Source organism: Cricetulus griseus, chromosome 3, assembly GCF_003668045.3.
Source record: "Cricetulus griseus strain 17A/GY chromosome 3, alternate assembly CriGri-PICRH-1.0, whole genome shotgun sequence".
In the NCBI taxonomy this organism is placed as follows: domain Eukaryota; kingdom Metazoa; phylum Chordata; class Mammalia; order Rodentia; family Cricetidae; genus Cricetulus; species Cricetulus griseus.
The window spans coordinates 27135163-27163136 of NC_048596.1; the positions used below are offsets into that span (position 1 = coordinate 27135163).

At 46.1% G+C, this 27974-nt stretch overlaps 1 protein-coding gene across 4 annotated transcripts; it reads left to right on the forward strand.

Moving 5' to 3' along the window:
* Positions 1–454: 454 nt before the first annotated feature.
* Positions 455–27954, forward strand: LOC113834740. Of its 4 annotated transcripts, XR_004769003.1 has the most exons (5): positions 455–686; positions 3341–3466; positions 4039–4277; positions 6508–6676; positions 27895–27954. XR_004769003.1 is itself a non-coding variant. In XM_035441884.1 (4 exons), the coding sequence occupies exons 2-4, from the start codon at positions 3422–3424 to the stop codon at positions 27912–27914; spliced, it is 234 nt and encodes a 77-aa protein (XP_035297775.1). In that variant the 5' UTR covers positions 455–686; positions 3341–3421; the 3' UTR covers positions 27915–27954. The 4 variants fall into 4 exon arrangements, 3 of the variants coding, with proteins under 3 accessions (XP_035297775.1, XP_035297773.1, XP_035297774.1); XM_035441884.1 differs by lacking the exon at positions 4039–4277; XM_035441882.1 differs by lacking the exons at positions 4039–4277; positions 27895–27954 and having other exon boundaries at positions 6508–8328.
* The last annotated feature ends 20 nt before the right edge of the window (positions 27955–27974 follow it).

Consider the following 27974-nt stretch of genomic DNA (forward strand, 5'->3'; position numbering starts at 1 on the left):
TTAACAAGACAAAGGGAAGCAAATTCCATGTGATCCAATTGGACTAGAAGGTGACACCTGCAGAGGTTCATTAGGATAACCACACCAGGCATGCTGGGATGAACCACTTCCTGACTGCAGGGGACCTGACCTGCAGATGGACTCTTCCATCACCAAACTTCCCCATTACCATCTTAGCAACTCCTAAAACAACAGAGCCTCATGAGTAGAGTCTCCGTTCCAAGGAGAGAGTGCACAACTTCAGTCCTTTAGACTGAGGAACAATTGTGTTGTGAAGATGCCAGACTGGTTTCTTTATATCCACATCACCTCCATCAATCCCAGTCTAACAGCATCTTCTGGTGCCAGGGTTGTCTCTTTCTGGACAGCTGAATGGAACTGACATGTCAGTCTGTTACAGAGGCTTCTCACCATCAGGTCAGAGTAGAGGGCAGGGGGACCAATCCCTGTTACTTCTCAGTTTTTCTGATGAGAAGCCAGCAAGGTTCATTTTCACTTTCCAGTTTCAGCTTCCTACTGGTGACATCAAGAACACATCACAGCTCACAGAGCTGTTTCCCAGCCCTGTCTGAGAGTTCAGGTGGTGAGAAAGACCACAAGACAGCAGAGAGTCAAGGCGTGATTCTGAGGAGCCCTATCCTGGTGTAAACCCAGACAGCAGCTGACACCTTAACAACAACCATGTGGTAAGGATTTCCCTGCTCTGCAGTTTGAGTGAACCGAAGAGACGGGCATTTGTGTGTGTCCAGGTCTGATTCTTTCTGCTTATATTCGTTTGTTCTGTCCTGTGGCTTCTCTTTCTGCCGATGAAAAGGGAATAATGATTGTCCTGATGGTCAAGAGTTTTTGTTTAGTGGCAGTAACGTGTGCACCAAGCTGGATGGGAGAAAGGGAGCTTGCTTTAGTTTTTAAGTCTGTTTCACATGTGTAGTTCAAAATATCTAGGGAGACTTTAGCATGTTCATCTCACACAAAGAGAGAATTATCAATGAGACCTACAGGATTGGACAAGGCACCACTCTACCCACCTCTGTAGTTCAAAATGAGAAGTCCAGGCTAATAGTGTCCTCCTGTCCATCTCCTGACACCCAGTCCCTCATTGCCCTGGGATGTACTCACCAGACCTCAAGACCTCTTGAGATGCTATTCAAGGTTTCTGTGACAGGTGATTTCTACCCATCCCATGCTGGGTTAACCAATGGACAGGACATATTTTTTTCTGTCCCCCAATGGGAGACAACAAAGTGGAAATTCTGCTACATTTGATGAGAGACATTTAAGGCTTTCCAAAGAAACTAAAAATACCCAGATATATATGCATGTATGTATATATATTATATATATATGTATGTATGTATGTATATTTAAACACACACATATACACATATAACAGAGAGATATACTAACATAGTTGGGTGCATTATTTATGTAAATGTCTCTGACTTGTATGTTTGAAATTCCCCTTCATGTTTAAAGTGTCAGCCAGTAGAGGTGTTTTCCCTTGCATGTAGTGCTACACTGATTGTCTCCACACTTTGGCAACTATTTATATGTCCTTGAATATAAAATCATTCATAGTAAATGAGTATGGAGGAGGATGAGAGCTGCTGTTGTATAATGAGACAGAAGACAGAGATCACAATGGTAAAAAAAAACAAACAAACAAAACAAAATAAAAAAAAAAAAACTGTGGAGCCAAGTTAACCAGACAGCAGAAGGCAGTAAGACTTGTCAGGTGACAGTCATGGTCATTGAGGCAGTGACCAAGCTGTGCCTGGGTCTCCAGTTCCCATCACTCCAGCAGGTGGCTAGGACTGTGGTGTGCAAATGAGTGCTTACAGTGTGAGAAAGGCTGGAGCTCTCCAAGTACATGGGGGATCCTGAGTAACTAGGTGGACAGTGTGGACCTGGCTGCTCTCTGTCACCAGTACCTACACAGATGGCTGTGCCTCTGTGCTGCTCAGCTTTCCTGCTGCAAGAGCTCATGCACAAGGGCTGTGCCTCCACCTTGGGCACAGATCTCCAGAAGGATCCTGGTGAGCCTGATGAGCTTGGTGAGCCCAGTAAAGGTTCATCTTCCTGGGCAGCTGATGTCCATTGTTTAGGTGCTCTGAGTTTCCCCCAAATGGCTTTATTTCCCAAAGGAGGTGGACATAATCTCTAATTCTAGCTGTGGTCTGCTGTTTGCAGGGAAAGCAAAGAAAGGCAGGATTGAATCTGATGTCCCTGGGCCATGATGATTCTTCCTACAGAACTCTGTCCATCATTTCTAAGTTCTCTGGAAGAGAAGGATTACCCATGCATTTGGTGCTTTCAGAGAGAGACAGAGAGAATCAGGGAAGGACATATTTCCGGGGTCTCTGCACATTCCATGGCAGCAGATTAATGGTCTGCATAAAGCAAGAAGAAAACTTAGTTAGCCAGTGTTGTTCAGACTCCTAGATTCTAACCCCAAGCAGTGTGTTTTAAGTATATTTAAGTACAGTACAATTTGGAACAAAAAGTTCCCTGGTGTAATAAAACTCCATTGTGCACAAGAAGGCATAATTACATTGAATCTCAACTCCAAGTACATTTCACTGCTTCCATGAAGATGGGTTGTAGGGATAGGCTTCAGGTATTATTCAGGAAAGGATGTGGTGTGGTGTCAGCCATACCAATAGCATAGATGTCATTTGGGGTATTTGCCACATCCCTCCCTGATTTAGGGAGGTTGGGAGAGGGTCTGACCATTCAGATAAGGTAAAGGCCACCTAGACTATTGGTCAGCTCTGGGCCTGCTGTGGGAGCTTAATATAATAACAATCTCCATGTTATTAGTGACCCCTATTCCAAAGTTTCTGGGTGGAAACACAAGCCATACATTTTTCCTATGGAAGAGACTCTCCTGAGAGTTTATCATCTCTGGTTTGCTTAGTGCTTATATGTGAGGGAAAGAATCTTTTTGCTCTGAACTGACAGAGATGGGAAGAGAATGGGAAAATACAGAGACAGATAGGGAGAGATGGAGAGACAGACAGACAGACAGACAGACAGACAGACAATGTGGAGGCCCCCTGGAAGTCTGCTTTTCTTCTCTTATCTAAGTATCACAGTATCCTTGGGGAGCTACTGGCTGCCTCATGGCTAGGTGCTATTTCCTCATTTTCCCTCCTGCCAATAAGGCCTATTTACAAATATGCAGATTATCTGCATATTGCCAGGGGCTTAAGAGCCTGAACTTTAATCTGAGTTACTTCCTAGGGTGCTGCTGATGGTATATGAGTCAACTCCCCTCTAAATAAAATTGGCATTCTTCTTTCAAGAATGACTGGCTGTCTTGTCTTTATTAAATCCGCAGATCCCTTGCTGGAACCGGTAAGGAGTTGTAAGGATGGACACTACATAGTGGAGGTCCTCACCAAGATGGAGAAAGAAGGGAATGCACACTGATGGATCACCGGTGGAATTACTGGCTAACTTCAAGGTAGGAACGGGTGTATTGATATGGCTGCCTCAACTCCTGAGAGACTTAGGCTGGTAAGGTACTGTAAGGGTGCCTCAGGTCCCAAAGGAGCTGGATTGAAAATAGAGTATGCTGTCTTAAAAAGAAATAAAAAAAAGAAAAGAAAAATATAGAAAAAAACAGAAATAAAAACATATATAAAAGTAGAAAAATGAGAAAAATCGAGCATTAGTGTAAGATCACTGGAAGCTCAGGCCTCCAGAATCTTTTCCCAGGACTGCAGCCACCCCAATCACCATGAGGAGGCCGAAAGTTGATGCAAACAGCAAGAGGCTTTAATGAAAGGTAGACTTGTATAAACAGGCTCTCTCAGCATGCAGGCTACAGAGCAGCCCTGGCCTTCACTATGGGGAAGGGATCTCTTGAGAGACATGGGCTTCAAATTGAGCAATGAATATTCCCCTACTTCTCAAAAACTGATGAAGGACATGGGATACCATCCAGATTATGGATTAGGTAAATATTTACAAGGGAGAAAGGAGCCAGTGCAAACACGACAAAGAAATCCCAGGCAAGGTTTGGGTTTTTCCTAGGGGCCGCTGAGGAGTGAATTCTCATTACCTGGAAGACAGAGGAACCGGTATGGGTTCCTCAGTGGCCACTGTCCTCTGAAAAACTGAGCGCAGCAAAGGTCCTTGTGGCTGAACAGCTGGCGTTGGGACACATTAAACCATCAGTGTCTCCGTGGAACACCCCCATCTTCGTGATTAAGAAAAGATCGGGAAAATGGCGCCTACTGCATGACCTAAGGGCAATCAATAATCAAATGCAGGTAATGGGCCCAGTACAATGAGGGCTGCCTTTGCTGTCTGCCTTGCCAGCATCCTGGCATATCATTGTGATTGACATAAAAGATTGCTTCTTTTCTATCCCCCTTTATGGCAAGGATAGTGAAAGATTCACTTTCACCATCCCATCTCAAAATCATGAAGAGCCCGATCAAAGATTTGAATGGGTGGTGTTGCCACAAGGAATGGCCAATAGCCCCACCATGTGTCAACTTTATGTTGGGGAGGCTATTGGACCACTGAGAAAAGAATTCCCTGCTCTAAAATGTCTTCATTATATGGATGATGTGTTATTGGCTGCTAAAGAAGAGATGATGTTAGACAAGGCTTATGTAAAGTTAGTTAAGCTGCTTGAAAGAAAGGGGCTGTTTATTGCCCCCCAAAAGGTGCAGAAAGAGAGAATGGTCACCTACTTGGTAGCAAAGATTGATGGGAACGGTATTATCCCACAAATGATGGAATTGAGTAAAGATAATTTGAAAACTTTAAATGATTTTCAGAAACTGTTAGGAGATATAAACTGGGTTAGATGTTATTTGAAGTTACCAAATTATGAGTTGAAACCTTTATATAGTGTGTTAAATGGGGACTCAGCTTTAGATTCCCCTCAACAGTTAACTCCTGAAGCAGGGGGTGCCTTACAAAAGGTGGAGGAAGGACTACAAGGTGCTTTCCTACAAAGATGTAGAGAAGGCCATGCCATCACACTATGCATCCTTCCTACATACTAGCAACCTACAGGCTTGCTTTGGCAAGAGGGCCCGCTGCTATGGATCTACCCTAAGATATCTCCTGCTAAATCCACTGAGCATTATCCCCCTGCAGTGGCAAGGTTAGCCTTAAATGGGATCCAGCATTGCTTACAATTTTTTGGCATGGCCCCTAATATGATTGTGGTGCCTTACTCCAGTCATCAAGTTAAGGTTCTTTGCTCCACGGTTGACGATTGGGCCATCCTGCAATGTGGATTTAATGGAAGTATAGATAACCATTATCCCAGACATCCATTATTAGGTTTTTTCAGGGAACACCCCGTGATATTCCCAAGGATGACATCACCTCAGCCGGTTGGGGGAGCCCCAAATGTGTTTCCTGATGGTTCTAAGACTGGCTGTGGGGCCTACATGATATCGGGACGAGAGCCCGTGCTACATCAATTCCAGCCTGGCCCCCCCAGATTGTAGAATTGAAGATAGTAATAGAGGTTTTTAAGGCATATTCCTTCGCTTTTAACTTGATTTCTGATTCAGCCTATGTTGTTAATGCTGTTAACATCCTGAAAGTGGCAGGACCCATAAAAGGTACCAGTCCAGTTTGACTTTTGTTTAAGCAACTTCAACACTTAATTTGGCAAAGAATTGCTTTTCTGTCCAACATATCAGAGCCCATACAGGTCTGCCAGGACCACTGAGTGAGGGTAATGACAGGGTTGATCAGTGGACCAGAATGGATTACATATTTTTAAGTTCCACCTTGGAAAAGGCAAGAGATTTTCATAAGACTTAACATGTAAATGCCAGGGCTCTGCAACGGAAGTTTCATCTTTCTCGAGCAGATGCTCGACAAGTTTTTCTAAATTGTCCTCAGTGCATAGTGCATCACCATCCACCCAGCCTAGGGGTCAACCCTAGAGGCTTGATCCCCCTAAAAATTTGGCAAATGGATGTCACTCATGTTTCAGAGTTTGGAAGTCTTAAGTATGTTCATGTTTCTGTTGATACCTGCTCAGGCATTATACATGCCACGCCCTTATCCCGGGAAAAGGCAAGCAATGTTATCGCCCACTGACTGGAAGCATGGGCAGCGTGGGGCAAGCCACAACAGCTGAAGACCGATAATGGGCCGGCTTACACAGCTCAGAGCTTCACTTCCTTCTGCCAGCAGATGGAAATCCAACTTAACCATGGTCTGCCTTATAACCCTCAGGGGCAAGGCATTGTGGAATGTGCGCATCACACTCTGAAAGATTGTTTATCAAAACAAAAAGGGGGAATTGGCCACGGCCGCACCCCAAGGGAAAGAATATCCCTTGCCTTATTTACTATCAATTTTTTAAATTTGGATGCCCAAGGCCATTCTGCGGCTGATAGACATCAGGACCCACATGGCCCTTCTAAAGGGATGGTAAAATGGAAGGATATTCTGACAGGCCTCTGGCGTGGGCCTGATCCCGTGCTCACATGGGCACGAGGTTCTGTTTGTGTCTTTCCACAGGATCAGCAGGATCCAGTCTGGGTTCCAGAGCGTCTGGTCAGAAAAGTCCAGCATGAAGAGTGTCCAGAATGCCAGCATGGTGACCCTTCTGCTCCTCCTCTTGATGAGCCGGCTGGGGGGAACGGAGCCGAGATGGGGCATCCTCTCAGTGTTTCCAAAACCGATACCGGTGAAGTATAGTGCTCAATTTTTTCCCCGCTTTTTTGCTAGTAACAGAAGTTTTGGTTTGCCCTTTTTGCATTTGGATAGACAGTTGAGCCCCATAGAAGGAAATAGGACGTTTTGGCTAAAGGGCAGCCTGTGTTTTGTGTTGATTAGAAATATTAGTGAAGAGTCTCCCTGCGTGCAGCTGTATAATCAATCTGCGGCCTGGTTTGAAACTCCTTGGACACTGGACGGGGCTTCTGTAAATGCCTCTTGGATATCTGGGTGGTAGCTTAGTAGAGCAGGAGAAGGATCTCCTCCTTTGCAACCTATGTGGGCTCCCTTTTGTAGTGGGGATATTGAAGGAGATGGCAGGTTCCCCTGGACAGGCTGCCAGAGTAGAGAGATTGTCTGGGCCGTGAAAAATTATTTTTCCTTTTCCCCCGCTATGAGTACTGAATTTAATAGATCTTCTTCAGGAGGGAATTTTACTAATCAGGACCTGGGGTACTTCTATGAGGTTAATCCCTTTGATTTATGGCTGTTATGTGGGATAAATTGTAGCTGCACAGATCTAGCCCCTTTTTCCATGATTGGGGGAGGTGCCCAGGGAGTAGGGCGATTTAACTGGACCCTCCATAGATGGTTTGGAGACTTTTTCAATCCTCGGCCTGTTGCAAGAATAGTCACACAGCCTGGCACGACTACACCCTCTTATATGGTTTTGGGAGCTGGAGAGGAACCAAGTACCTTTGAGAATTTGTATAGTGCCAAATATTCCCCTACCCCTGTGTGTGTGTGGCCTCCGTTTGTGTGGATAGTCAGTAATGGCTCTATGGAAGGGGATAGGTTGAATTGCTCACCGACAACCTGTTTTTATGCCCTTTGCTGGAATGCTAGTGTGTTTCAGCTGGCTGTGGTTGCTCGCCTGCCCAGTATGTGCCTATTCCGGTGGAGGCTCCCAGCAGCATGACACTGCTTAGACCCAATAGAGATTTTGGCATCACTGCTGCCATTGCGGTTGCCATCACTGCCGCGGCCGTCGGGGCCACAGTGTCCGCAGTCGCCTTGTCTGGCACGGTACAGACGGCTTCTGCTCTGAAAAACTTGTCAGCTAATGTGGCACATGCCCTGGACTTGCAAACATCTCTTAATTCTCAAATAAAAGGAGGGCTAATGATTGTTAACCAGCGCATTGATTTGGTTCAAGAGCAGTTGGATACCTTATGGAAGCTAGCACAATTAGGTTGTGAATGGAAAATGCCAGGACTGTGTGTCACATCTGTCCAATATACTAATTATACTCGAGCTGGCGAGCAGGCAAGGTCCCTGTCTGCTTATCTTTTCCAGAACTGGTCCCTGGAATTTGAAGACATTTTGAAAGAATTGAGGTTGGCTGTGGTGAACGTGAATTCTACCTGGGTTGATTGCTCCCTTGCCACGGGACTGCCATCGTGGCTGGACTCCGCCATGGACCATCTAAAAGAATGGGCGGGCTTGGGGGCACTGACAGGCCTCTTGATCTTGGTCTCCCTGATTTGCCTGTGGTGCATATATAAGATCAGAGTCACACAGAAACGGGATGCAGCCATGATTGCTCAAGCCTTTATAGCCATTGAAGCTGGACAGTCTCCCCAGGTCTGGTTGACCGCTATTAAAAGTTAAAATGATATTTCTCCCAACCGGGGTGCAAGGCAGAGCACTGCACGGGGATCTGCTTGTGTGCAGTTAAGCAATCCCCGGGGAGCATGTCTGATTGCAGGAAGGTTGTACCCCAAATCCTTCCCCTGGAAAAAGGGGTACCGGACGGGCCAGGGTCACAATGGGCAGAGAGCCCGTGGTTGATTCCAGTGCAATGTTCCATGATTTGCATACCAGGGATCAGACCTCTTCTCTCACCCGTGTTGTTTTTAAAAATAAATAAGGGGGAACTGTGGAGAGCTGCGCTTTGTCGGCCCAAAAGATGGCACCGGCTTCTGCCTCCCACCATCCCGAGGGTGAGAGGTCTTTGTCCTGGACAATTTCTTATCTGGCTAAGGCTGGGCTTCAGGCCTGCTTCCGTGTATGTGGACCCTTCTGCTTTCGCCACATGGCAGTCTGGGGTGGGCTACCAAGGGCATTTTAAGCAGAGGCGTCAATCTGAGACTTAATGAATCTGGTTAGTTTTTGAAAAGGTAAAGGTGAAAGTATAAGTAGTCAATCCAGTAGAACAGGCAAGGTAGCAATTAAATGCCTGCAATTCCCTCAGAAAAGGGAGGGGTGGAAGAATAGCGGAAGGTCAGGGGAGGAGGGAGGTCCTGGGGGGAAAAATGGTCAGGGGTTCCCTAGTCTGGAGCGGCCCCTAAGGCTAAAGCACGTAAGTCAACTATCAGGGGGGAATAGGAGGGGGTGGTCGCAATAGTTGGTGGAGGCGTTGGCAGCATCTCTGGCTCGGTTGAGGATCATCCAGGTGTAGTTGTAGATGTGATAAGGGTTTGTAGAGGCAACGGCAATCGAAGGTGCGAACACACAAGTAGCCAAAAAGACAGCATCTTTTATCTAGAATTAAGCAGAATTAGAAGGCTTCTCAGGGGCTTCCCCTGGGTGGATTATATAGTTTTAAAAGGCATTCAGGCAACCATCTAGCATTATTGGCCTGAGTATCAAAAATACATGCATGTCCTTTTCCCCAAATGAGGACTGGATCTGGCCTGTGCCATTTGTGAGTTAGGGGATCTTTCCATAAGGCTTGAGCATAATTTTGAGTGGTTGATGGTTGATGGATGCCAGAGGCAATCCGAGGCTGATTTTCCTGCAGCATCATATGTGAGAAAATTTAGTACAAACAATGTATAATTGAGTAGGTTCTTTGATTGCCTTTAGTGGGGTATAAAATTCCTCCTCCCAAATATAGTTTAAATGTTTTTAAGTGTTTGGTGAGCTCTTTCAACAATCCCCTGGCCCTCGGGGTTGTAGGGAATACCAGTAATGTGACTGATATTTGAATGAGAACAAAATTGCTTGAAGGCTAGACTGTTATATCCAGGGCCGTTATCTGTTTTAATAGTCTTGGGTTGGGGTAGGGCCGTTAGGCAGGAAAGAAATGATTTATGACATTTTTGGTGGCCTCGCCCACCTGGAGCGTGGCATAAATGAAACCACTGTAAGAGTCAATAGTCACATGTATATATTTTAATTTCCCAAACTGGGAGAAGTGGGTGACATCCATTTGCCAAAGTTGTCCAGGGAGCAGACCTTGGGGATTAACCCCAAGGTGGGGCTCCAGCAGGAGAGTAAAACAGCCTTTGCAAGAGCAGACTCTCTCTCTAGCTTGTTCTCTGGTAATGCCAAACTGAAGGCGTAGGCTATGGGCATTGGGATGATGGGTGGCATGGGCTTGTTGGGCTAAGAATATGGGGTCAGAAAGAGGGGGGCCCGTTTGAGCCAAGGTAATTATTTGGGTAGCTTGATCAACGGCATCATTTGCCCAAGAATGGGGCCCAGGCAACCCGGAATGTGCTCGAATGTGACCAATAAAGAAAGGGGAGGGTCGGGTTAAAATCAGGCGCTGGAGAGTTGAAAAGAATGGAGCCGCACCTGTAGATGGGTGGATATAGGGAACGGTCTCAAGACAGGGAACAGAAAGGGCAAGATAAGCACTATCAGTGTAAAGATTAAAGGGTACATCAGGGAGAGTTTGGAAGACTTTAATTATAGCCAAAAGTTCTACTATCTGGGCAGAGGAGGCTGATGTATGAAAATAAAAGATTTTGCCATCTATAGAATAGGCAGCCCTCCCGGTAGATGACCCATCAGTGAAAACCAGTGTGGCATCATTAAGGGGAGTCCTTTTGTTACTTTTGGAAAGATTACGGGGGTTTTTTAAAAGAATTGGACAAGTCTATTGGCGGGGAAATGATTATCAATAAGGCCTTGGAAAGATATAAGATTAATTGCCCAAGTATCTTCATTTTGGGTGAGCCATTGTACCTGGGAAGGGGTATAAGGGAGCACAAGAATGTCAGGGTCTTTGCCAAATAATTTAATACTATGCTCTCTGCCCATCCTAATGAGTTGAGAAATTAGACAGGGGTAGGTAAGGAGGACTCAGCCAGGTGAAGCAGATAGATGGAACCAATAGAGGGGATCATTCTGCAAAAAAAGGCCTGTGGGCGTAAATGGCGTGGGGAAAATAAGGAAGCTCAAGGGTTTGTCGGGGGAAAAATAAGAAACATGTTGTTGGTTGATGGCTGTCTCCACCAGGGCCAAGGCCTGGGTGGCTTCAGGGGTGAGGGTTCGGGGAGACAAAGGGTTAGAATCCTCTTTTAGAACATCAAGAAGAGGTTTGAGTTCTCCTGTGGTGATTTTTAGATGGGACAAAGCCAATTAATGTCACCAAGTAACCGCTGAAAGTCATTAAGAGTAGTAAGGGAATCTTTTCTGATTTGAACCTTTTGGGACATAATTTTATTTGGGAAGAGTTCATAACCTAAAAAGAATTGAGGGGGGTGAGTCTGAATCTTTTCGGGGGATATCTGTAAGTCTTGGGTTTGTAAGGCTTTAACAAGTTGTTGGGTGACAAGGCTCAAATTGTTTTCATCAGGTCCGGCCAGAAGGATGTCATCCATATAATGAATGACATACAGATAAGGATATTGGACCCGAAAGGGAACTATAATCTGGGCGACATACTTATGACAGAGGGTGGGACTGTTTGCCATACCTTGAGAGAGAACTCTCCATTGGAAGCAGGGCATAGGGCCTATATGATTAGTAATAGGAATACTGAAGGCAAAGCGTTTGCAGTCATCAGGGTGAAGGGGAATGGAAAAGAGACAATCTTTGAGATAAATGACAATTTTAGAATATTGTTTAGGGATGGCTACCGGAGAGGGAATGCCGGGTTGTAAGGCTCCCATGGGCATCATAGTTTTATTAATGGCACGGAGGTCTTGTAATAAGCGCCATTTGCCTGATTTCTTTTGGATGACAAAGATGGGCATATTCCATGGGGAAATAGAGGGTTCAATATGTCCCGCAGTTAGTTGTTCCTGCACTAACTTTAAAACTGCAGATAGTTTTTGGGAGGTAAGGGGCCACTGGTCGATCCAGACAGGGCTATCATTTTTCCAGGTGATTTTATCAGCCTGGAGTGCAGTTGGAGCAATGGCCCTCAGGAAAAATTTTGAAATCTGATTCCATGGCAATCATTTTTTTTTTATGTAAAGCGAGGGGGGTAGTTATACCCTGACCATGTTTACCAAGGCCTTGACCCAGTAGGAAACCCTGAGAGAGCATTTGTTGGGTAATTATTTCATTGGGGCTGTACATAACAACCTGCATCTGGGAGAGGATATCCCTTCCCCAAAGGTTAAATGGCAGGTTGGGGACAATGAAAGGTTGAACCGTACCTGAGTTGCCTTCAAGGTCTCGCCACATTAGAAGTTTAGAGCTCTGAAGAGGGTTGTTTGATTGTCCTATACACTGTAAATGTGTTACGGAGGGCTGAGTTGGCCATGTTGAAGGCCAGAATTTTGATGAGATGACTGTGGTGTCAGCCCCTGAATCTAAGATGCCCTGAAACCATTTATTTTCAATCTGGAGGCTAAGCATGGGACGGTCCTTGGAAATGGTCCGGACCCAATAGGTATCAGAAGAACCAGTGGAAGAAGCACCGCGCTCTTGGTTGTTAATAGAGGGTGCTCAGGTATCTAAGGGGAGAGGGATAGCTTGGGCGATTCTCTGTCCTGATGTTATAGAAATGGGGCCAGAGCGGGAGCTGGCCAGTAATTTTATTTCTCCTGAGTAATCATTATCTATTACAGAGGGGTAGATAGTAAGGCCCTGGAGGGTAGAGGAGGCTCGACCAAGAATGAGGAAACAAGTATCTGGGGGTGGTGGGCCAGAAATGCCTGTGGAGAGAATCTGTACACCATCCTCAGGGTTTAATATTGAGTCCGGTGGCGGCACACAGGTCCAGTTCTGCGCTTCCAGGGGTGGCTCTGTAGAGCTTGGAGGTGCAGGTTGGAAGGATTGTGCCTGCAGGCTTGGCCCCATGCTGGCAAGAAGGGGATTGGCTGTGGGGCCCGGGGCTGGCCCCTCAAGCCATTTCCCTGAGGAGGAGGCAGGGGATTCCCTCGTACATCAGTTTTGGATCTACAGTCCCTGAGCCAGTGTTTCCTTTTTTGCATCTGGGACAGACAGTTTTTGGCAGGGGTGAAGGGGCAGGGGTCAGGATTCCCTCTTGGGATCGATGTGTCGGGGCGCCCTCTGAAGGTCGGGGTGTCATGTTTTTGGGAACATTGTTTAGCAAAATGTCCAGTTTGGTGGCATTTAAAGCAACCTCTGTTGTTGCCTGTTGTTTGTAGAGCTGCGCCAATAGCCATAGTGACCCCTTGGGAAATGCTATTTGAGAGTTTATGAGAAAAGGGGTCAACATCATTGCATGCCCAAATGATTTCCTCAAGGGACTTGTTTTTAAAGGTGCCTCTGAGGATATTGCGGCAGACGCTGTTAGCGTTCTCGAAAGCTAGTTGTTTAAGGAGTCTGTTGTCAGTTTCTTCTGTGCCTAAAACCCGTTCCGAGGCCTCTGTAAGCCTCCCTACAAATTCTGTATAAGGTTCATTAGCTCCCTGAATGATCTTGGTGAGGGGTGTAAACATGGCCCCTCTGCCTGGGAGAGCCCGCCAAGCACCAGGAGCAGCCTGAGAGGTTTGTCCTAAGAGACCTATGGGAAGCTTAATCTGGAGATTCTCAGAGAGAAATTTTCCTTGGCTGGTGAGTTATCAAGGGTCCATTTTTGGGTGGAGGGCCTTTGTTGGTTTTTGGTAGCTAGGTCTCAGCAACAGTCATAAAATTCAGATTTCCAAGAAAAGTATTGCCCGAGGCTAAGGACTGCCTGTGCAACACGGTGCCATTCTGCCATTCAGCTAGGGTGAGGTATCCCTCTCCTGAGAGGGCCTCTAGCAAGGCAAGGGTGAAGGATGCAGTGGGACCGTAATTTTTGACCGCTGAATTAAGTTCCTTAAGGGCTTTAAATTTTAATTTTTTAAAGGTTTTTTTGGTTATTTCTGTTTGTTTACCTTGGTCCTCATTATCTGACTCAGAGTCAATCCTATCCCTCTCATAAATTTTATCCTCTGAGTTTTCCACCTCGTCCTCCTCTCTAGTTGTATGAATAGAGGAGGGGTCTTGGTCAGAGGAGGATAGTGCGTATCTGGGGCCCTGGCGAGTTAGGACAGGAAAGGCCAGCTTAGTGGATTTGGAGATTTTTGGCCTGGAGCTTGGTGGAAGGGAGGTTTTAGGGGCTGTAATGGGCTGAGTGGGGAATCCGAAGATTGATCGGCCAACTGTGGTCTGGAGGGATGTGATGTCTAGGGAGAGTTGTGACAAATCCTGCTGTAATTGTAAGTTCTGATATCTGTTGGGTGAGATGTTTTTTTGCTTGAATTAAGGCCTCTGTGGAAGATGGGAGAAGGGGAGCCAAGGCATAGGGTGGAGGTCCTGTAGGGGCAGTAAAGCCCGCGAAGGGAGGCCAGTTGGGTTTGTAATAATCAGCTGTCCCTTCTTTTAGATCCTCCTCGTCTGAGTGACTTAGGTGGTCAGTTTCTGGTTTGGGTTTGAACTAAAAGTAGGGTAATTTTTAAGATTTTTAGGGGAATGAGGCTCGAGGCCCTGTAAAGAGGGATAAAGATTATGGGAGGGTTTTAACGGAGGTTTGTCTGAAAGATGTGACAGGGGGTTTTGGGTCTCTTCATGGGGCATAGGGATGGAAATCGGAGGACAGGGAGAAGATGGAGTTTTGTCTATGGGGCAGTAGGAAACAGGAGAATGAGCGAGAGAGAGGGGCTTGAGAAAGTTTTTAATTGCAGAAGTAAGGTGAGCAGAGCCAGGGGAGTTAGTAAAGATATCATTGATAAGATTCCAATAACTAAAAATCTGTGACGGAATTGCCTCAGGTCCCTTTTTTTGAGTAATCTATTAAGATCCAGTCTGATTTTTTTCCCAAGTTAGGGGATGAATAACTGGGCTTTCTACAATGACCCATGGACATGTTTTTGACAAGAAGGCAAAAAACTGAATCAAGTCCTTACATTTTACTCAAACTCCTCTTTCCCGAAAAGAAGTCTTAAAATCCCTAATGAATTTGACTTCCTTAGACAATTTTTGGCCCATATTATCAACGGAATAAAGGGGGAACTTACCAGGGAATCAGTCACTCATGAGCGGTGAGAACTTTTCCCAGACCAGCGTCCGTCGCAATTGGGCTAGCAGAATTCCTTGTTGGTGTGCACTACCCAGGTTTCCTTGCGGGGGGGGGGGGGTCTCCATTCGACAAAGAATCCATACCTTGAGCCGAACGTTTGGTGCCACCTGCCCCCATCCAAGGGGCTCCGGTAATTTGTGAGTCCAAGGTGGATCAGCCTGAAAATAATGGGCAGGAAACAAAGAATGGGACCAAGCAGGTTTTCTTGTCAAGGCCCATTTATTGATTATTCCAAGGAGTTGTTATAGAGAAAGGAAGAAGCAGAGAAAAAGGAGGTGGGGGAGGAATGAATGTTAATTGCTCTCAGGCAGGTATCCGGAATCTCCTGTGTGGAGGAAGGAATAGGTCTTAGTTGCTTCTCAGGCCAGGTCCTGGAACCTGAGGGGTGGGATGCTAGACTAGCTGGCAGCTAGCTAGGCATGGGGAGTTGCCAAGGCTGGCTTCTGACAGAGGAATAGTAGTGAGGCGTGTGTAAGGGTTAGGAACCACAGGATGGAGTGGCACCACTGCAGAGTTAATGAGCCGGAGGTCCTGAACCAGATGATAAGTCCCATTAGGTTTTTTTGAACTGCCAGTATAGGGTGTTAAAGGGGGAGGAGGTAGGAAGAAACAACTTTTTCCTTAGTAGGTCAGAGATAATAGGTTTAAGTCCCTTAAGGCTCTGGAGTGGGAGTGGGTACTGGACTTGAGCATTGTACCTCGAGGGGTCCTGTAACTGAATGACAATGGGGGGATGGTGTCTAGCCACAGAAGGGTTCTGGGTGTCCCAGACCTTGGGGTCTGCCTGAGAGGCTGGTAAAGGAAATGACATACTGGAACCTGCCTGCAGGGTGAGTAGCTAGGAGGAGGAGGAGGGGAACCCCTGGCGAGTCTGAAGTCAGGCAAATGTGGGTTGCAAAAGAAATAGAAGCTCCTACCTTAGCTAAAAGATCCCTCCCTAGTAAAGGCACCGGACAAGTTGGTATAACCAAAATGAATGAGTGAAGGGAATCCCCCTAAAAATACAGCTCAGTGGTGGAGTCTGCTGAGGTAAGAGGTGGGTCCCCAAAACTCCTTTAGCACTGAGTATGTGGCGCTGGTCTCCAAAAGGAAGGACATGGACCACCCTGATACTTTAATGTCTACCCGGGGCTCCCTTTCAGAGACAACGGTATTTGGGTTAGGAGAGTCAGGGCCCTATCATTCATCATCCTCGTCCATAGCCAGGGCTAGGAAGTCAGCTGGAGGGCAGTCTGTGTTTGATGTCCTCTTGTCATGTGGAACATGGGGACAATCCACTGACCAATGACCCTGGCATCTTGGAAATGGCTTGCATGGCACATAGGGATTTGGACAACCCCAGGCCCAGTGCCCGGTTGTTGCCCCTAGAGATAACGGAGCTGTCAGTCTGGTGTGACCGACAGTGAATAATTCCTATAGCTTTGGGGAGGTGAGAGGCCTTCCACATGGCCATAATATAACCTGAGTTAGTTATGGATCCTCCTCTTGTAGTAAGTAGCCCACGTTCCTTCCAAATAGCTGCGTGGGACAGGAGGATATGAAAAGCTTAGAGTCTGTCAACATTTAGAAAATGTCCCTGTGCCAATTGGAAGGCACAAGTGAGGGCTATTAATTCAGCCTGTTGGTTAGTAGTGTGGGCAGGAAGTGCCCGTGCTTCCACCACCCTGATGTCTGACACTATGCCATAGCCTGCTTTACCGGTCCCCTCATGTAAAAAAGAGCTGCCATCTGTGTACCAGGTATAGGTGGCCTGAGGTAGTGTGCCCTCCTGTATGTGTGAAGGATGTAGCAATAGTTCCTCCAAGGTTTCAATGCAGGAATGAGCTGGAGAATATTAAGCATTAGGTTGGGGTAGAAGATTTGAGATTTTAAGGGGTGGGCAAGATTGGAAAGTAAGCATGGCATCTTCTACTAATGCCACCTGGAGGGAAAGAACTTGGGAAGGAGGTAGAGTTTGTAAGCCTCTATATGTTAGGAGATGGGGCAGGTTGTGATGAGAGAAGACAGTGATGGGTGTCCCAAAGGTTAGTTTCTTTGACTCACGGATAAGAAGCTCAGCAGCTGCTAAAGCATGTATGCAGGATGCCCATCCTTGAGTAGTCAGGTCTAGCTTCTTCGACAGATGCTACAGGTGCTTCTTCGATAGATATGCTACAGGTGCAAAGGAAGATCCTAGCTGGTGACCTAGAACTCCAAGGGCAAATCCTTCTTTTTCTGTTACATAGAGGGAGAAAGGATGAGTTAAGTCTGGTAGATAAAGAGCAGGAGCTTTTAGGAGAGCCTGTTTAAGTCTCTGAAAGGGCTTAGTAACAGGGTTAAGGAGGGGTTCATGTGGAGGTCCGAGAGCCGCCTCATACAGGGGGCGGGCAAGGAGGGAATAAGAGGGGATCCATGTACGTAAGAAGCCAGCATTTCCAAAAAAGATAAAATCTCCTCTTTAGTAGAAGGAACTGCAAGAGACCCGATTAAGATTTTCCTGTCTACAGTAATAGCTTTGTGGGTTGGGGTAATGGTTAGTCCCAAATAGGTGACCTGAGGAGTAGACAATTGAACCTTAGAAGGTGAGACTCTTTAACCCCTGCTAGACAGGAAATTTAGGAGGGTGGAAGTGTCAGTCCGGCTAACTTCCAAGGAGGGGCTACAAAGTAAAATATCATCTACATACTGTATGAACTTGGATTTAGGGAAAGACAGAGAGAGCAGGTCAGAAGCCAGGGCCTGACCAAAAAGGTGTGGGCTGTCCCGGAAGCCCTGAGGTAGGACAGTCCAGGTGAGCTGAGTGGAGACATGAGTATCTGGATCAGTCCAGGTGAAAGCAAAGATATTTTGAGACCGGGTGTGGAGGGGTATAGAGAAAAAGGCATCCTTAAGGTCTAAAACTGAGAAGTGAGATGTCCCTTGGGGGATAGTAGAGAGGAATGTGTAAGGGTTAGGAACCACAGGATGGAGGGGCACTACCGCAGAGTTAATGAGCCGGAGGTCATGAACCAGACGAAAAGTCCCATTAGGTTTTTTACTGCCAGTATAGGGGTGTTAAAGGGGGAGGAGGTAGGACGAAGTAGCTTTTTCCTTAGGAGGTCAGAGATAATAGGTTTAAGTCCCTTAAGGCTCTGGAGTGGGAGTGGGTACTGAACTTGAGCAACGTACTTAGAGGGGTCCTATAACTGAATGACAATGGGGGGATGGTGTCTAGCCACAGAAGGGTTCTGGGTGTCCCAGACCTTGGGGTCTGCCTGAGAGGCTGGTAAAGGAAATGACGCACTGGAACCCGTAGGGTGAGTAGCTAGAAGGAGGAGGAGGGGAGCCCACTGGCGAGTCTGGAGTTAGGCGAATGTGGGGAGCAAAGGAAATAGAAGCTCCTACTTTAGCTAGAAGGTCTCTCCCTAGTAAAGGTACCCGACAAGTCGGTATAACCAAAAACGAATGAGTAAGGGGAATCCCCCTAAAAATACAGCTAAGCGGTGGAGTCTGCTGAGGTAAGTAAGGCTGTCCTCCTACCCTGACAATAGGAAGACGAGAAGGAGAGTTAGGTCCCCAAAACTCCTTTAGGACTGAGTATGTGGCACCGGTGTCCAAAAGGAAAGAGATAGACTGCCCTGATACTTTAATGTCCACCCGGGGCTCCCTTTCAGAGATGATGGTGGTCGGGTCAAGAGAGCCTGGGCCTCATCATTCATAGTCCTCATCTATAGCCAGGGCTAAGAGATCAACTGGAAAGCCGCCTGTGTTTGATGTCCTCTTGTCACCTGGGACACGGGGACAGTCCACTGACCAATGGCCTACTTCCTGGCATCTAGGACATGGCTTTCGTGGTGCACGGGGGTTCGGGCAACCCCGGGCCCAGTGCCCTTTCTGACCACACTTGAAGCATGGACGCTGCGGTACTCTGGCCCCGGAGGGCAAGGGATCCCGGGCAGATGCTGAGGCTGGTCGGACGGCTTCAGCTAGCATCTGGTATGTGTTCTTAAGGGTCTGGCCATCTCTCCCATGGTACACCTTAAACACCACTCTTAGGGCCTCATCCTGTGGAGTCAGGGGTCCTTTCTCCAAATTTTTAAGTTTAGCCCTAATGTCGGGGCAGCTCTGAGCGAAAAAGTATGTCATGAGAAGTTTTCTTCCCTCTAGCGTCTCAGGGTCTAAGTTAGTATACTGTAAAAAGGCCTGTTTAAGACGCTGTAGGAATTGGGAAGGATTCTCTGATTTGTCCTGAACTATATATATCTAGGAGCTTATCATAATTTATGGGCTTTAGGGCAGCCTTACGGAGACCAGACATGAGGCAAGTTACAAACTGATCTCTAGCCAGGATACCACCCGGGGTGTTATAATCCCAGTGGGGTTCCTTCTCCGGGACAGCGTCATTCCCAGTAGGGTGAGTTGGCTGAGTCTGATGTATCTCATCTGCACATGCCCTCGCATAATTCCAAACTCGCTCGCGCTCCTCATGTAGTAAGTTATTACTTAAAATCATGAAGACATCATGAAAAGTAAGGCTATAAGACTGTGCAATGTACTGAAATTCCTTTATAAAGGCAGTGGGGTTAGAGGTATAAGATCCCAATCTGTGCTGAATCTGAGAGAGCTCTGATAGTGGGAAGGGAACGTGAACTCTAACCACGCCGTCCACACCAGCTACCTCATGCAAGGGGAGGATAGTGGCCGGATCTGCTTTGGTAGATCTAGATCCCATTCGGGAACAGGTAGTAGGTGGGGTGAAGGTGGGAGCCAGGGGTGGGTGTTTGGGAGCAGCTGAGTCAGAGGAAGCTGGAGCGGGGACGGTTGAGACAGAAGAGAGAAGGTTCAAGGATCTTAGCAGAAGCTTTAGAAGGCTCAGTTGGAGGGTGAAGGCAAACCGGTGGAGGTTCATCAGCTGGATCCAAGTCTATAAGATTTAATTCAGGCTTAGATTCCATAGCCAGAAGAATTGGGGATGAGGAGGGAGAGAGAGAGTGTTTAGCAGATAGATAGAAAAAAGCCTGTACATAAGGTAACTCCTTCCATTTTCCGGTTTGCTGACAGAAGTTAGATAAATCCCGCAAAACCTCGGGGTCTAATGTCCCGTTTGGGGGCCAGTGAGACTGGTTCTCTAAGGAATACCTAGGCCATTTTTTAGTACTGAGATATGTGAGTCTAGATGCCTTAATGAACGGCATTAGGTTTAAGGGTTTTAAGTTCTCTAAAAGACATCCCAGCGGTGTGGATGGGATTATTTCCTTAGTTGGCTTATTCCCCATGGGTGAATAAGTTAAAAACCGGTAAAAGCCCCTCTCCGGATGCTCGTCAGCCCGGGGGGGGGGTATCAAGGCGCCTTAGCCCGATAGACCCTGGGTCTGAATAGGGACTCAGCTGTCCTGAAGAACAAAAAGAAAACAGAAGATCCCACAGTCCCGCAGTGCAGCGACTAATCGCCAAGGGAGCAAGTAGCTACTGATGGGACCACCCTTAGGAAATAAGCCAAGAGGGATTGTCGGCGAAAGGGGTCGACCATAACCGTGAAGGGAGTGGTCGGGTGGTCCCCCACCTCCAAGAACACCAGAGGGGTGCCGGAAGATCAACGGTCAGTCCCTCGGGTTCAGGGAGATGTTTACGCTGACTGAAAGGGGTAGCCTTACCGAATTTGGTCCGGTGTTGTATGCAGAGTCCCAGCAAACCGGTGAGATGGAACGTGGATTGTCTATCCGTGTGTTAAGGGTACCGTGGACCTAACACGCGCTCACCAGCGGGTCTCGGGAGAAGGTATAAGGGCAGAGCCTTTCCACGTCCAGTTGCCAAAATGTTATTCTTTTGTTTAAGCTGCAGCTGCTGATATAAAGAAAGGAACAACAGATGAACAACCCACGTGGAGTTTATTTACCAGAAAGGGGGGGTGAAGGGGATGGGTAGTCAGCCAACCCAAGAGGAGCCAAAAGAAGAGAGCTAGGGATGGGTGGCTGGAACTTTTAAAGGGAATGTTGCATATGCACACTGGGGTTTTGCACCTCACAGTTTTTAATGCACGGCAGATGAGTGCCCCGCTGTTAGGGGGCGGGGTCAGGGTCATCAGGTGTATTGTTCTTACAGCCTTGGCTTTTCACAATTTATCTGCTATCATTATGGAAAGAGCAGAAAACTTTGAGCAGTCCAAACACTGCATGCAACTCATAGCATAGTCACAGATGTGAACAAGGCTGTCTGTCTGCGGGTGCACATGTTGACACAGAAGCAAGAGCCCTTGTCACTTGTTCAGAGCCAAGACTACAGTGATATCCTGAAAAATAACATGGGCAATTACTGCCAGAAACACACCCACATTGTTACACGGTTGATTTTGGATTCACTTTTGGTCACTGCACATTCAGGAGCCTAGCTCTCTCTCTCTCTCTTCTCTCTCATCTCTCTCTCTCTCTCTGTCTCTCTCTCTCTCTCTCTCTCTCTCTCTTAACTTGATAAAAGTTTAGTTTTCATTTTACATACCAACCCCAGTTACCCCTCCCCCCACCTTCTCTGGTGGCCCTGCTTCCCAACCCTAATCCAATCCTCCTAGGAGGTAAGGCCATCCTTGGAGAGTCAACAAAATCAGGCATACCAAGTTGAGGAAGGACCAAGCCCCTCCCCCCTGTATCAAGGTTTCCCACCATAGATAATGTGCTCAGGGTGGCAACACCACCCATTCAAATCTTTGATCGGGCTCTTCATGATTTTGAGATGGAATGGTGAAAGCGAATCTTTCACTATCCTTGCCATAAAGGGGGATAGAAAAGAAGCAATCTTTTATGTCAATCACAATGATATGCCAGGATGCTGGCAAGGCAGACAGCAAAGGCAGCCCTCATTGTACTGGGCCCATTACCTGCATTTGATTATTGATTGCCCTTAGGTCATGTAGTAGGCACCATTTTCCCGATCTTTTCTTAATCACGAAATGGGGGTGTTCCACGGGGACACTGATGGTTTAATGTGTCCCAACGCCAGCTGTTCAGCCACAAGGACCTTTGCTGCGCTCAGTTTTTCAGAGGACAGTGGCCACTGAGGAACCCATACCGGTTCCTCTGTCTTCCAGGTAATGGGAATTCCCTCCTCAGCGGCCCCTAGGAAAAACCCAAACCTTGCCTGGGATTTCTTTGTCGTGTTTGCACTGGCTCCTTTCTCCCTTGTAAATATTTACCTAATCCATAATCTGGATGATATCCCATATCCTTCATCATTTTTTGAGAAGTAGGGGAATATTGATTGCTCAATTTGAAGCCCATGTCTCTCAAGAGATCCCTTCCCCATAGGGAAACAGGAAGTTCCAAAACGTAAGGCTGCATGACTCCAGAGTGTCTTTCCCCATCTTTCCACTGTAACTGTCTTGCACTCATATCCGGGGCCTTTGCATAACCTAGCCCTTGTAGGGTTTGAGAAGAGGCTTGCACTGGCCAGCCTGCAGGCCAGTCCTTTTTAGCAATGATGCTCCTATCCGCCCCCGTATCCAGGACCCCTAGGACTCTTTTCCCATTTATATTAAGCTCTAACACCGGTCTTTGATCTAAAACTAGGGACAAAAAGGCCAAATCCGTTCCTGTGGATCCAAAGCCACTTTCCCCTCTCTCCCTGTCCTTTGCAGTAAAATGTTGATGCAGACTAGGCAAAAGTATCAGCTGAGCTATTTTATCTCCAGGGGAGATGGCAGTAATGCCTTTGAGGGACTCAACCATGATCTTCACCACCCCAGTGTAATCTGGATCAATTCCACCAGGATATACCCTAAGGCCTCTCAAGGCAGTGGATGATCTTCCTAAAAGGAGCCCCACTGTGCCTGGCTCCAGGGGGCCCTGACAATCTGATTCTAACAGTCGGATCCCCATCTGAGGAGTTAGTACGAGATGGGAGGTGGTGAGGAGGTCCAGTCCTGCTGAGCCTGTAGTGGCTCTCCTCGGCTCCTTTGATGCTGTAAAGTCGGCCACTCCCCTTGTTCCCAGTGTCTCTCCCGAGTCTCCATTGCCCCATATATTTGTGGGCCCTGAGGGCGGGGCGTTTTTTGGCCGAGTGCTATTAACTTCTGCCTCAAGTGGCCTCCCGTTAATGTCTTTTACTGACCAGCATTCATTGGCCCAATGTTTCCCCTTTTTGCATTTTGGGCATAGGCCAGGCTGCCAGAGACTGAAGCCGCTGCCTCCCGTGTCACCCTCAGTCTTTTTTCTGGGCAGTTCCTTTTTATATGTCCTGCCTTGCCACACCTGAAACATGCTCCTGGGTTCCCCTTGGCACCTCTCGGGTCAGCTGGACTACCGCAGCAGCAAGTCCGGCGTTGGTCAGTGGCAGATCTTGGTCCATGTTTCAATCTCTTTATGTTTGTAGGGGGTAATAAATAGCAGACCTGCATTCCCTGGTGCATTGTTCATACACTAATTGCCTATCTTGACCATCAAGAAAGACAGAACTCGGGAACTCTTCCTGCAGTTGATTTCAGGAGCCTTGTACAATCTTTTCTGGGGGCCCCGAGGAAACCCGACCCTCTGCTTCAAACGCCCTTGGTAGCTCACCCCAGACTGCCACGTGGCGAAAGCAGAAGGGTCCACATACACGGAAGCAGGCCTGAAGCCCAGCCTTAGCCAGATAAGAAATTGTCCAGCACAAAGACCACTCACCCTCGGGATGGTGGGAGGCAGAAGCTGGCGCTATCTTTTGGGCCTACAAAGCGCAGCTCTCCACAGTAAAGTGTTGTGGTTGCTTTGGAAAACAGTTTAGAGCAAGTTCCAAACCAGACAGCACTACACAGAGCAAATAACTGAATTCTCATACACTGTTGGCAGGAATGTAAAATGGTGTGACCACTATAGAAAACAAAAGTCACAAAGCACCTATTTTTTGACCCAAGTACTATACTCTTTAATATTGATCTAAAGGGATACTGAGTTTGCACCAACCTCAAAGTAAGTGTTACAGAGTGAGATCCCATGATGCCTAGTTTTATGGGGCTGATGAGATGACTGAGTTTGTAAAGACTTTTGCTAACAAGCCTGATGACTTTAGTTCAACCACTAATGAACACACATAGTAAAATGAGAGAACAGACTCTGAAAAGTTGTCTGGCCTCTGACCTCTACATGTGTGTGACCTCTACACACACACACACACACACACACACACACACACACACAAACACACACCAAAAATTATGATAATAATAATAAATAAAAATAATGAAAACGTGTTTAAACAGCTACTATAATTGCTCATTTGTTATCTGTCAGTATTTGTCATTTAATTACATATGCAACAGGTGTTATCCCACAGTTGAGCTGAATTAATTGGATAAAAATAGTAAAGCACTAATACAAAGTATACAAGAAGTTCACCATCAAGAGAAAAATCTCTTAAAACCACTATATTTATTTATGTCCAGATCAATTTTGTCACATAATTACTTGATATTTACAATAACAAAACATTTTGTATATAAAATGTTCAGTCCTATTTCTTAGGATTACAATTGTATAAGGTTCTTATGATGTATTCTGACTAATTGACTCACTTGGTTTGTATATATATTTCTGAGGTTAAGAACAATTATGTCCAGCCGGGCATTGGTGGTGCACACCTTTAATCCCAGCACTAGAGAGGCAGAGGCAGGTGGATCTCTGTGAGTTTGAGACCAGCCTGGTCTGCAAGAGTTACTTCCAGGACAGCCTCCAAAGCCACAGAGAAACCCTGTTTCAAAAAAAAAAAAAAAAAAAAGAACAAGTCATATCCAGACCTAAAACTATTATCTGGAAGGGGGAATTATGTTTATTTTCATTGATTATGTATGGTATTTACCCTTCAAAAACTTTAAACTTTTTATCACTTTTTTATGTAAAGCAACTCTGTCCATTTCAAAGTTTAAAATTTACAATTTTTGCAATCTGGGAAGACTGTTTTCAGGATACTGAATTACAAAAGTAATTCCCAGACAAGTTTGTGAAAATTAGAATTCTCTTAATCATTGATAACTGTTTACAGAACATATTGATTCTAGCTACTGTTTTCTCTTTGCAAATGACGTAAAGAAAATACCTGACACGGGTCATTTGGAGACCTTTAGTTTGTTAAAATCTCAGATTTTAGGCACTACCTCTAAAGGGAACATTGTTGATTGTGACTTGAACAGAGGTCATCTACCAGTTGAGGCAATTACTAGTACATTTGTCCCACAGATTCCATGGGAGACACATTCGTGATGAACATCAAAATTTGTAAATGTTCCGATCCTTATAAAGTGCATAGTATGTGCATATAACCTAGCCAACTGTGTACTTCCATGCACTTTGAATGATGTTAAAAGTATTTATAGACACAGTACAATGTAAATACTTATATAGATAGCTGTCATTCTTCATCGTTTAGGAAATAATGAGTGACAAAGGAAAACATCTGTACATGTTCAGTACAAATGCAATTTTTTAATATTTTAAATCTATATGTGGTTAAAAATACATTTGTAGAACACACAGATATGGAGACCTGACCATACTTCTCCATCATAATGTTATTAAAAGAATTACACAGGTGCTCACACAAAGCAGTACAGTGGTGCCTGGCACAAACACACAGCAACTGTTAACACTTGGGTCTCATTACAATAAGATAATCCTAGTTTAAGAAATGCTACATAATAGTAACGTGACAAGTCCTCAAAAGGCTACATTTAGAGTTTCCATACAACCTAGTACTCCTATACCCGTATGAAGACCTGTCTTTCACATCCATGGCCATATTGTTTGTAGTAATAAAGCTTGGAAACTACCTAAATGTCCACCAAGGATGAACAGGACAATATAGATGATGTGTTTACATGGTAGATATTTGGCAGTAAAAAAGAATAAAGTGCTGGTCCATGCTACACCCAAGATAATCCTTGAGAAGAACCTTTTGATCCGTCTTTGTGAAATGTCCAGAAGATGAGAGTTCATGGAAACAGAACATAGATTATTGGTTACACAGACTAGGGTAAGAAAGAAAAGGGGACTGGCTTCTAGTGGGGTCAGATTTGTCTGGAGAGTAATGAAAATACCATCGAATTAAATTAATTAGCTAATGGGATGGTTAGGCCACACTTGTTGTAAAATTAAAACCCGCTGACCTGAGCAGCTGAAATGTGTTTTATGGCATGTGGTTTCTATCACAATAAAGCCACTTAAAAAGACATGGGCTTGAGCAAACTGGTGCAAAATGCCTTGAGCTTTGGTTCACACCTGGTGTGGTTTGGCCGCCCTATCCCTGTTGTAATAATTGGGGGTTTACTGGTGCACTTTACGTTCCTGCTGCTCTTGGTTTGTGAAATCACCGCCAGAGGAGTAGGGAGGTGTTGTAATTTAAGAAAAGCAGCACCTCGAGAGAAAGATGCCATGAGACAGGGTTCAAGCAGAGGGGCTTTTTACTAGGGAAAGAGATCATAAAAAGGGGATGAGGAGACTGGCCTCCAGGGACAGGAGCATCAGGAGAGAGGAAAGTGGGGAGAGGGAGAAAGGGGGGAAAGACAGACAGAGATGGGAGAGAAAGAAGAGAGAGGTGGGAGGTGGGCAGGGGCCTATTAAAAGGAAACATAATGAATGTGCACAGGTGGTGCTCTTAGTGGCTGCAGCTGAGGGAGTAACCTGACAGAAATCCAAAGAGAGGCCAGTACAGATGCCTGAAGACTAACTGATTCACATCCTGGTGTGGTTTGGCTGTCTATCCCTGTAATAATTTGGGGTTTACTGGTACACTTTACAGTCCTGCTGCTGTTGGCTTGTAAAATCACTGCCAGAGGTGTGGGGAGGGGTCAATGAGGAGGAAGGTGGCTGGGGTGCCATCTCGTACGGCCTCAGAGACCCCTGTGACAACTTTGGCTTTCATTAATGTGGAAATGTTTGCCTTCATTCATTCATTCCTGTGTATTTGTGTATGAATGTGTGTAACGTGTATGTTCACACACGTGTGTATAAATACACCTGTCATGTGTCCCTGTGTGGAGGCTAGCAGTCAATGTCAAGTGTCTTCCTCAGTCACTCTCCACTTTAGTTTTTGAGACAGCTCTCCCACTGATTTGACTAGCTCCACTCTCTGTGAGTTTTAGGGATCTGCTGTTGCCAAATCTCTCATGTCTTCCAGACATGTGTGCAGGTTTTCATGGAGTACTGGAGATCCAAATCAAGTCCTGTGTCTGCACAGCAAGCACTTTACCTCCTGAGCCATCTCTCAGGCTGTGTTCTTTTATCTTAAGACCACTTTGGAAATCAGTATGGCGGTTGCTCAGAAAAATGGGAATCAATCTACCTCAAGATCCACCCATTCCTCTCTTGGGTATATACCCAAATACTGCTTGTCCATACAACAAGGACATATGTTCAACCATGTTCATAGCAGCATTGTTTGTAATAGCCAGAACCTGGAAACAACCTAGATGCCCCTCAACTGAAGAATGAAAAGAGAAAAGGTGATACATTTATACAATGGAGTACTAGTCAGCAGAAAAAAGCAATGGAATCTTGAAATTCGCAGGCAAATGGATGGAACTAGAAGAAACCATCCTGAGTGAGGTAACCCAATCACAAAAAGACAAACATGGTATGTACTCACTCATATACGATTTTTAGACATAGAGCAAAGGTTTACCAGCCTAAAATCCTCTACCCCAAGGAAACTAGAAATCATGAATGGCTCTAAGGGATAAATGGACCCCAGGAATGGGAAGTGGCATGAACTCCCGAGCTAATTGAGAGCATGAGGGTAGGGGAGTGGGTGCTGCCACAATAAGAGCACAAGATGAAGAGTAGAGGAGAAGAAATGGAGGAGCAGATATATTGAGTTGGGGGAAGAATAGAGGAGAGAGAGCAGGATGAGAGATACCATATCAGAGGGAGCCACTATAGGTCCGAGAAGAGATCTGGAACTAGGAAGATCTCCAGAGACCTATAAGGATGACACGATCTGACAGTCTGGGCAGTGGAGGAGAGGATGGCCTAGAAGCCCTTCCCCTAGAATGAGATTGATGAATACTCTCTATGCTATTCTAGAGTCCTCATCCAGTGGCTGATGAGAGCAGAGACAGACATCCACAGAAATACACTGAGCTGAAATCTGGAACTCAGTTGAA

Coding starts and splice junctions, on each gene's coding strand:
- LOC113834740 (XM_035441882.1), top strand. CDS start 7,621: ATGACACTGCTTAGACCCAATAGAGATTTTGGCATCACTGCTGCCATT.